General features: G+C 42.4%; 1 protein-coding gene across 1 annotated transcript; it reads left to right on the top strand.

Annotated features, from left to right (window-relative positions):
• Nucleotides 1-468: 468 nt before the first annotated feature.
• LOC127045399 (cytochrome c oxidase subunit 6C) lies at nucleotides 469-9399 on the top strand. Its single transcript, XM_050941491.1, has 4 exons — nucleotides 469-569; nucleotides 1625-1752; nucleotides 5429-5567; nucleotides 9281-9399. Exons 2-3 carry the CDS (start codon nucleotides 1639-1641, stop codon nucleotides 5552-5554), a joined length of 240 nt encoding a protein of 79 aa, XP_050797448.1. The 5' UTR covers nucleotides 469-569; nucleotides 1625-1638; the 3' UTR covers nucleotides 5555-5567; nucleotides 9281-9399.
• The last annotated feature ends 1737 nt before the right edge of the window (nucleotides 9400-11136 follow it).

The raw sequence follows: 11136 nt of genomic DNA, 5'->3' as shown, positions 1-11136 counted from the left end.
GCGGCCAGCACAGGGCTGGCAAGACCATTGTGCATCTGGCAGCTGCAGGTTTGTAAACAGCGCTCGCCTTCTGCGCTGCGCAGAGCGGTGCTGCTCCCGCCGCACCACGCCTCATTGCCCCCAGCCCGCCCTTCCCGCTGGAGACTGACCATCCCACCCCCCTGCACCTTGCCCCATGGGGGCCCACAAAAAGTTAATCTGGCCCGGGATGAGGCTGCCACACTGAAGGCTGCTACAGAAGGAGCAGTATGGGGTGGGGGTGGGGTGGTGCTCCTGTCATACCCTGGCCTAGAGAGAGATGGGGGTGGGGTAGCCAGAGCCACAGCCGGGGTGCTTGTCCTCCCCCTTCCCTCTGCTTTTCCTTTGCCCTCACTCCCTCCTTCCGCCCCCTCCGCCATGGTGCTCCCCAGCTGTGTTGCTTAGCCCCACCTCCATACGGATTTTGTGGCTCGCGGTTTGAGCCGGGCGGCTTGCCGTAGCCTAGTCAGTGTGTTGCGCATGCGCGGCTGCAGTCCCGTAGTCTGTGCCCGGCTGTAGTCAGTGCGGAAGGACCTTGGTGCTTTGCTGAGGTGAGTAGAGGCCTCCCCCGCCCCACTGGCCTGGAGCTAGTCCGGCGTCCCCTCCTTCCCGGCCCCGCCCCGCGGCCCCCCTGACCTCCGTGTCCCTGAGGCCGCTACCAGGAGCGCGGGGGGCTCGGTCGCTCTGGGTCCGGCGCTGACCCGGGCGCGCCTGGGCCGTGTGACTCTTGTCTCCAGTTTGTCGCTCGGTTGGTGTTTGCGGACTAAGCACCCGGCCTAGTCCTCTGCGTCTGATCCCCGGGGTGTGTGTGAAGTTGGACAGCAGTGTTGGGTCTGTGACCAGAGCGGTGTGACCTGCAGACCGCAGACTGCCGCTGCCTTGCGGCCCTGCCAGGAGACGGCAGGCAGCGAGGGACACACCGAGTGTTTTCGGCACAGCACTTTCATCGAGCATAACTGCATCTGCACGTGGAGGGCTTTGCTGGCACAGCTACACTGGCAAAACTCTTGTATAGACAGTGTATAGACTGACACTCAGTCCTGTGTGTCTCATACGACTGTGTGCATAGTCTGCTGCACTACTGTGTACATGGCACAATAAAACCCCTTTGCAGAGACATATTATTACACAGTACAGTTGTCTGCCATCTTAATTTTTTTAATATAGTGCATTAGTCATACATGATGTTGTCTAGGTTAATAAAAATATGGTTCCTGGCCTAAAAACTCTGAGTATGACTTGTTTCAGGAATATAAAATGGCAGTAGACTTCATAGGAGAGGGAGGAGTATTGTGTGGCTAAGACACAGTAAACAGTAGAAAAGAAACACTCCATGAACTAGTCTATTATATGTATTTAAAGTCTGTTGTGTTTTGATAGTTTCCCCTCACAAATAGGTTTCCTTCAAAGGGCATCTCAAATGTTGTAAGGAGGTATTTTAATGGAGGGAATGATTTTGCATATGTTGTAAAGCTAATCTAGTATCCTCTTGTGAAATGTTTAGTTTAACAAGTCCATTATATACATAGAAAACAAAATGCATTAATTAGGACAGGAACTTCCTGTGTACATCTCTTAATAAATTTCTAATGTATTACTTTCCTAGGAGAAATCATCACCATGTCATCTACTCTGTTGCCCAAACCACAGATGAGGGGCCTCCTGGGCAAACGTCTGAGATTCCATATTGTAGGGGCATTGATTGTATCCCTGGGAAGTGCAGTTTTGTACAAGGTGAGGTCTTATAATAGCTGTGAGCCCAGTTCATCTCGACCAATCTATATAGCCTTCTGGTTCAGGACTTTGACTTGGTTTATCAGAAAACTGCTGTGATGGATTTCTCATGAGTATGTCTCCAGAGTGCTGTATAAAACCTTTTGGTGCTTCTCTGAGAGGAGGAAGAGTTCCTATTTTACAGATAGCCTCCGATAGTTTCTGAGTGACCTGGCCGAGGCCACATAGCTGTTGGCGAGCCTTGGACTAACCCTAGGAGCCACACGTTGCACAATTCGTGTCTATACTGCCCAGTTAACATGAACTCTTACCGAGCTTTTAGCCCACCTGGTTCATACAGGGAGAGAAAAAAATCTGACCCAGGTTTGGAAGTGCTTTAAGCCTGGGTTATCTTATCTGGTGGAGATGGGGGTTAGAATACAGGCTCCACTTTAATTCAGACTGCTTTTCCGTGAGGAGATAATCCTCCAATGCCTTCCCACAGTTTTTCCTGAAGGACATCAAGTGTTCCTGCAGTTGAGTGGGAAAGAATCCTAGAGCATCTCACCACTAAGAACAGTGAGATATGCCTGCAGACACATGAGTGAATGAGGACACAGTAATACAGGTAGAGGTTTGCTATGGGGATGTCCACACCCAGGGTAGGCTAACATGGATGCCAGTCACCCAGGTTACTTGTGCAGTTCAGACATATCCCTAGTGCTATGTATAGCTCATGGTGGCTCAGCCTAAAAAATTTAAAATTGATGGTGCTCGGACTGGTCCATGGACTTGCCTATGTTTAATGTAGGATATTTATTGAGGGGAAGAGGGGAGAGAGAGAGTCCCTGAGGAGGGTCCCACTTACTAAGTTATCCACAGAATGATGGCCTTTGAAATGCTTAGCTAAGCAAGATGGGCAAACTCTCTGCCCTCTGTAACTTAATTTGATTTAGGAGAGTCAAACATCTCTCAGCCATTTCTGGTTTCTTAGAAGGGTTAACCCTTTTTGGCATGTGCATTGGCATCTGAGTATTTCGTAAAGTTGTTGTAGAGTATAAAATAAATATCTAGAGACTGGTCTCTTTAAGATGAGATCTTCCTCTGTGTTTGCAAAGTGCTTAACGCACTATGGATGCTACTGCAATAGAAGCAATAATGAATACAATAAAAATGCTGTCTGCTGAGAGCCACCTTTTCAACTAACTTTAGCCACCATTGAAAGCTGGAGAATTGTTAATCAGCCTTGATATCCTGCTTTGGTCAGAAGACTACCCATGTGCTCAGTGGAGTGTCTATCATTATTGTTGGCAATCTATCTGATAAGGTATAGTGGGCAAGGAGGACACAAATATCTCTGGAGGGATAAGGACAACATGGTGAAAAAATAGAACTGTGGCATAAGTGTGAGGTTGAAGACTTTTTTTTTAAAGGATTAGGGCAAGGCCACATGAGCTTTGCTTTCTGGGACACTAAAGAGCCGTGCAGACAGAATAGCAGTAGTTAAACACTTAAATACCTTTAATACGCTGAATAACCATCACTTTTTATGTCTTAGGATGGCTTGATTGCCTTTATTACTAAATGTTTGCTAGGTTTCTGAGGGGTGATATCTTGTTAAAAAGTTTCACTCAGAATTGATTTCCTAAGCAATCAAAACACACACACTCAGCAACTCATTTCTAAATATATGGAATAACTGAGCCTCCAGTCCTTTACTAAACTTCCTTCTTGTCACTTGCAATATTTACATTTTCAGAAAGCTCTAGCTGAAGACAGCTGTAAATATTAAGGTTTAATTACTGTTATTCATCAGTAAAGCCTAGCTCTGTTACTAGCACAGTCAGAGGCTTCAGCTCCTATTGGAGATTTGAAAAAAGTCCATTAAAGTAAAGGAGCAACTTACCAGGACATAGCTAAACTGACACTTGATGTATCTTTAATCACTACAATTTTTTTTAAACCTGGCGCACCTGTGGTGGGGCAACTCTTTAAAAAATAAAGGGTCAGATTCTTGGGTATGTACAAAGAGCACAACACAAAAACTGGGAATGCAGATATGGCATAAATCTGTTTTGTGCCTTTTCTGCCTGGGGCTTGTGTTTGAAGAGCCAAGCTCCTCACGTAAGAGCAGTTAGTTTCCTTCACTGTTGTATCTTGCCTGAACTTTGTTGAACTGAAGGGGTATGTGTAGGAAGACTGATCTTCATCCACTGTTCCCTTAATTATGCACACACGTGGCCAAATCCTGAAAATGTACATGTATATAACTCCATTGACCTCTGGCATTCGTCTAGATCTGCATGTATTTTAAACTAATGTAAAATGTGCCCCGGTCTGGGAATATTGTCAATTGTCTTATTTCCTAGCCAGCTATGCTCACAGCTGGTATGCAATTTGAGAAAGGTGGAGGTGGGTAAAGAAATTCATGTGTGGTATCTTGCCCTTTGCCACTGCAGTGCCCAATCAGATGATTTGAAAGTATCTTGTCTCCTGATTGGTCCTCTGGTCAGGTGTTCCAGGTTCACTGTTGGTTAACCCTTTACAGGTGAAAGAGACATTAACCCTTAACTATCTATTTATGACAGATGGAGATTCCACCACCTCCCTAGGTAACCTCTGCAGCATGGGGCAGGGGTCACTTGCTGGTGGATTCTCTGCAGCTTGAGGTCTTCAAACCACAATTTGAAGACTTCGGTAACTCGGACGTAGGTTAGGGGTTTGTTACAGAAGTGGATGGGAAGGGTTCTGTGGCCTGCTTTGTGCAGGAGGTCAGACTAGATGATGACATTGGTCCCTTCTGACCCTAAAGTCTATGATTCTTGAAGGGCTCCCAGATTTATATGGCTATTCAGTTGACTAAAAGATTCTATCAAAACAAATGAACCACAGCATGGAGCCCAAGTGTATGAAGTGTGTTCATACTAGGAAAAAGATGGGGGATGTTCTTTATGTGTGAACACATGGCAACTAGCACAAGGTAAAATCTTAGTGAAGACAAAGCAGTTTGTAGTGTTCACATGTGTTAGGTTAAGTACCAGGTTAATATTAAACTTCTTGTCTTCCCTAGGATTTAATTGTGTGTTAATTAATGAGTATGAACCCTCCTTTTTCTTAGTGTAGATGTGGCCAAAGTGGGTGCGTCACTTTGGCTATTTGCTTTGGCAGTCCCCTTTCCTCCTTTTGTAACCTTACAGAATTGCTCTAACTGTAACTCAGTTTTAGTAGGAATGATAGATAAAATGGCATCCCTAAACCACTTAACCATGTGATTGTCCATGGGCATATTAAAAGTATATTTGTAAATCCTTTAAGTGTAGAACAATTGGCAGGTGGTGACAGTTTTTTGGCAGAAAATGATCACTTGGACTTGTGCACATTATCTGACAAGGAAGAATTAACTTATTCCTGAAAATTTAATAATGCTGTTTGTAAATCTGGTTCCAATTTTTAGATGAAGCAACACAAAACATTTGTTTTCCAATCCATTAAATAGTTCAGGATCTAAATCTGAGTAGAAGTATTGCTGTAACCCTCTAATATCTAACTGTTCTGTGTTGAACTAAAAACAGCTTTTTGAGACTGAAGTAGTGTTATATCAGGTGATATGGCACCACCAAGTGAATTACAGGCTTTCTGCATCTTATACAAATTTTTCTACTCTTAAAACTTTAATTCTCTACCTTTTGCATTTCAGTATGTCGTGGCTGAGCCCAGGAAACGAGCATATGCAGACTTCTATAAAAACTATGATTCCATGAAGGACTTTGAGGCCATGAGGGAAGCTGGTGTTTTTGAAAGTGTACAACCAAAAGACTCATAAGCAGCATATATAGGTAATTGCAAGATGCCTTACATCAAACTGATCTCACTAACTACTGTTTATATTGATACACTGGAAACGTCCCATTTTGATGTTTTTGATCAAATTCTACCCTTAAATTGCCATCCAGTTAAATGGAGGTGAGAGTTCCTGAAGTTTAGAAAAGGAAAAAGGGTCTCAGTGGGAACTACAGATAACATTCCTTTTGTTCCTAAATCTGCAGGGCCCATGATGATAAATGCAAAGTATTGCATGTTGAAGGGAAAAAATTGAACTACTTATGCATCCGTTGGGGGTAATAAATTAAGTGTTAACTTAAGGAAAGGACTTTGCATCATTACTTTGACAACAGCTCATCATGCGGCGATAATGTGTTAAAATGCATAAAGAATAGAAAATACAGAAATATTGCCATTATATAAATCAGTGGTTCACACTAACTTGCAATATTGTGCAGTTATGATAACCCTATCTCAAAAAGGAAGAGACTCTTACATGAAGAATTTGGATACGGGAGATTTTACCTTTATAAAACATGATAAAAGTATACAAAACAATAGTATAGGGAAGATAGGGAGATTTTTTTTTCTGTCTTGTAATACAAGAACAAGGAGACATCCAGTGAAAATGACAAATTCAGAACTGAAAAGGAAATGTATGAAAAAAACAGCTGTTTAGTCTGTGGCACTCTTTGCCATAGGATACTGAGGCCAAAACCTTCACAAGATTGAAAGAAGGATGGGGCACATACTACAAATATATTCAATCATGAGAGTTAGTTGAAAAAATTAAGACTTGATAGGGATATATAAACCCTCATGTTCCATGGTTTGTTTGAAGATTGGCTTAATCAAGCTGAGGGCAGGTTGTTTCACCTATGCCTGCTGCAGAGTTTCTTGCACCTTACTCTGCAATGTTTAGTTCTGGCTGATGGGGGGGGGGGGGGGGAAATGTGGACTAGATTGGCCATGGGTCTTATTGATTATGGCAATTCCTGGTTTCCTTTGACGATAAAGGAGAGGAAGAAAACCAAAAGATCACTTCTTTTGGGGATGGAGAGAAACAGTGCATGTTCATGGGTCATAGAAGCAGCTTCCAATACGTCCTGCTTTCTCCAGAGCTTGAGGAAAAGGGAAGATAACTGGCCACAAGCTGAATTTCCATATTTAAAAAAAAAAAGTTGTACAAGGGAACGTGGGAGTTCATGCCTTCTCACATATTTTGTAAATAGTAGCATTTGATTTTTCCCCTTAATAGACTGTACTGTTCCCTCGATATAACTACAAAGGGTTTTTTGAACAAAAAATACCAAACAGCTAATAACTTTGCTCTTAAACATCCCCAGAACTCTGCCTCCTCTCTTCCAGATGCTGTGATTAGAAACATCAGTGTTAAAGTAAGCTGTAACTTGGCATAAGAGCTTTTTTTTTTTTAAAAAAAAGCTGCTCCAACCCTAGTCCTGATTGGGGGGGGCTACATATGAAACTGATATTGATTTCTTCATTGATCACTTTCTTCCACTTCTCTTAAAACTACTTCTTCAAAGACTGATCAGGGGCAAGGACTTCTCCAGTCTTCCGGTGCTCAGGAATGTTTATTGTGATCAACACATGATGATTTGTCTTGCCTAATTATCCTGGCCAGCTAGAGTTTGACTTTTAGTTTCATTCAGTTTTGTTACTTGTTAAGTAAACGCTTCAGTACTGGACTTGATGGTGTTAATGTTTCTTGCTTCCACACACAAACATAACATCAGATAGCAGCTGGTTCCAGTATAACAAAAAAATGGATGATGGATGCTCCTCATATAGTTGTAAAGTACAAATGCAAAACAGAGTATCATAAACTAATAATGGGATTATTGACCATCCTTTTATTCTTCCTCCCATTGGAAATTCTTTTTTTTTTTTTAAGCAACATGTAAGAGTGTGGTAAATAACAAAGGGATCACTTTACCTTTGCACAGTCATACTTCTACCTCCAGTTTAAGATCATAATAAAGAATACTGCTAACATATGTTTATGTAAACTAACTTTCTCTGGCACTTACATCACCAGTGCTTTGGTCAGGTGGCCTTCTTCAGGATGTTTTGAAAGGCTATTTGGCAAGAATGTCAGATCTGAGTATGGGAGGAAAATCAACTGAAACAATACTGCCAACAAAGATGCAAGTTTAAAACTCTTTAATTGAAACTGAGAATCGAGCTTTGCTGTGCAAACACAGCCAAAAGAAACACTTGATTACACCGAGAGGCTGTAAGCTTTCCAGTTTGCAAGCAATGTAGAAAAGTCTTTCTCTGACCAGGTTGAGTGCACCTGTTCGTTAGAACTGTGACACATTAACTAGCTCAAGGCTTTAAAGGGATTTTGAGATTATCCTTTCTTCATCATTTACCCAGTGGCATTAATTGAGAGAGAGTGGCACAGATAGAATAATCTTAATCTGTAACTCTGTTTAGGTAGTGCATTAGAAGAATTATCAACAGATGTGGAGGTGCAGTGCAAAAATATCCTCAGCTTCTGCAGTAGGAGAGAAGCTGGTGGGGACCTGCAGTGATTGTAGGGTGCATATGACTGCCTAGGTCAGCAGTTCTCAAAATGGTGGTTGGAACCCCTCAGGGCGTCAGGAGGTTAATTACATGGGGGGGGGGTCACAAACTGTCAGCCTCCACCACAAACCCTGCTTGCCTCCAGCATTTATAATGGTGTTATACATTAAAAACACTTTTTTATATGTGTAAGGGGGTCGCGCTCAGAGGCTTGCTATTTGAAAGGGGTCACCAGTACAAAAGTTTGAGAACCACTGGTCCAGGTAAATCGGAAGGAGTGGGAAAGAGGAGATACAACTTATCATTGCTGCTTCCGCCATCTGTGGAAGATTGCACCTGTGCTTTCTGTCTATAAAGTGAATGGGGAAATCTCCCTTCCCCTCCAAATATACATGTGAAACTGGATGGAGGTTCAGTTTTGATGCTGTTTTTGCTATGGACACCTGTCTTGTAGAAACTGTACTAATACCAACCTGTTGAAGGTCTGGATAACTAAATAGAAATTTGTCATAGGCTTTCCTGACCCATGCTGAAGATCTGTTAGACTATATCTAATACTGCAGCAAGTCAGTGGTTTGGACTAACTCAAAAATAGACTCTGAAAATCCTTTTCTCTCACCCCCGCCCTCCTGTTCCCTTCTCCCTAATTTTAGGGTTAACACTACTTCTTTTAACCTGCTGTTTTGGAATGTTTCTTGCAGTTACCGAAGAGGAAGTAGGTCAGTAGTTAGCATATTAGCATGGGACTGTAGAGACTGAGGTTCAATTCCCTGCTCCGCTATAAACTTGTGTGTGGCACAGGGCAAGTAGGTAGGACTAGCATTTCAAAGGGCTTTAGGCACTGCAGTGCTGAGTCTTGCAATGCTTGACTTTTGGGTGTGTTGCTACCAGGTGGAATCCATCATACACTTGTGCATTTATCAATGTGTATATAGTGAATTGTGAAGGCTGTTCCAGATCTTACTGCGTAACTCTTGATTTGTTCCGTGTTTCAATTTTATTTACCTCATGCAATGTCATAATAAGCGATGAGGAAATAGTGGTGGGAAATTCCTCTAGACTAAACTACTGGCATAAACACTTTCCCTCTCTGTTTGAATTCATACATACTAATGTAGTTACTTCTGAGAGCTAGGATTGTCCAAATATATTAACTCATGTTTTTCTTATTTTGCAGATCATCTTCAAGGAGACTTGACAGCTTAAACTTGTTTCTTCAGTCAACTGTAAAATGTGTAATACACTTCAGTGGTGGGCATGCTGTAGTGTAATTCAATAAACTAAATACTTAATGAAGCTTTATTTATCTTAACTGATGACCGTGACTGTTTAGATGCTGAGGGAAGGGGTGGAAATTCAGGTGGTACTCTTAATATAATGCTAAAGACTAGGTGAGAGAGAAATAGAGATCCTGAACCCTTGTGGTTACTAAAATAAAGACAGTATTGTTTGCTTCCTGGCCTAAAGTGTTCAATAGGCAACAGCTGCTTGGACAGCACTTGCAGAGGATTCCTATATACAGTATTTATAAAAAATTGAAAGCTTTTTTTGCTTAGGATACAAAGTTAAAATGTACCAGAATTAAAGTTTCCAGGGCCACATAATTTCCCTCCTCCCCCTTCAAAGTTGAACCTGTACTACTGAATGAGGCAAGGATCCTCTTGAAAACGTGATCATGTAATTAAAGACAGCATCCTAATTAATACATAAAAGGGGTTGCAATTAATATTGCCCATGCAACCTTAATCTGGCAGTTCCAAATTTTTGACTTTTAGAACTCTTAAATAAAATGACCTTTTAAGGGGTTGTGGGTTGAAAGGGAGGTGTGCACGGGAGAGTTTTGAGTCAGTAGCACTTCTTTCCCTATCACATTCCTATTCATTGGGGGTAAGGGAGAAGAAACAAGACACAGGGAAGGGGAAAGGTGAGAAAACAGTATGACATCTCTCTTCCTCCCCCCCCATGTATTTTTATACTTCTCCCATCAAGTTGTCTGTTTGCTTGCTGTCTTGTCGTCTTCTCCTTTCTGTTCCTAGACTCACTACTCTTGAGTTCTCTGTGGGTTTTCCCCTCTCCTCCATTATAGTCTTTGGCTCACTTCCTTTTTCCTTCTTAGGAGTACTTTCTTTCTTCCCCTTTATCCTGCAGTCCTCTCTATCTCCAACCCATTCCAGAAGTTTGAACTGTCACTGTTCCTGCTGCAAGGCCCCTACTTATTCCCCTTTCTGCTGAAAATGCCTTCTTTTTTTCTTCTTGTGTGCCCCCCTAACCCTCTTCCCCAATAGTGCTGGAATGTGACTCCTGGGGCTGGCACCAGCACCCTACCTTTGGGTATAGGCAGAAGTGCATAGCAATTGGCTTAAGGCCCCAAATCCTAGGTGTATGCCTGTACCTCAGACACTGGGGGCCAGGAGAGGGTCTAGAGAAGATGAGGGCAAGAGCACCTAGTGGCAGCCAAAGGCACTTAGATGCAAACATACTGAAGTAAGAAAATGCATGTTTAAGTTACATAAACTTTCATTTGTGCTGTGGTGATGACATGAGAGGGAAAATGTTCTGTACAAGTCAGTTTAATTTGCTCTGGGACTGCAAACATTAAAATGTCCATTGTAATTAATGGTTACTGCATGACATCAATACAGGGCCATTAAAGGTGAGTTGGATACCTTACTTGCATTTCTTCCCTTAATGTGCTTGGATTCTTTTTAAAGCGTAAGGTATATCTCCATATATTATCTCATAGAGCTGGAAGGGACCCTGAAAGGTCATTGAGTCCAGCCCTCTGCTTTCACTAGCAGGATCAAGTACTGACTTTGCCCCAGATCCCTAATTGGTCCCCTCAAGGATTGAGCTCTCAACCCTGGGTTTACCAGGCCAATGCTCAAACCACTGAGCGATCCTTGCCCCCTGAAGCCTAGCCTTGAATTTCTTGGGTTTATGTTTGGTTCTGGGACAACTAAAGCAACTGCAATATGTTTTAAGGTAATGATGCATGCTCTTAACTGTAATTCCATTTTATCATAGATATGGTCT

The sequence above is a fragment of the Gopherus flavomarginatus genome, chromosome 2 (assembly GCF_025201925.1).
Source record: "Gopherus flavomarginatus isolate rGopFla2 chromosome 2, rGopFla2.mat.asm, whole genome shotgun sequence".
Lineage (NCBI taxonomy): Eukaryota > Metazoa > Chordata > Testudines > Testudinidae > Gopherus > Gopherus flavomarginatus.
This window is presented reverse-complemented; position numbering and strand designations above follow the sequence as displayed.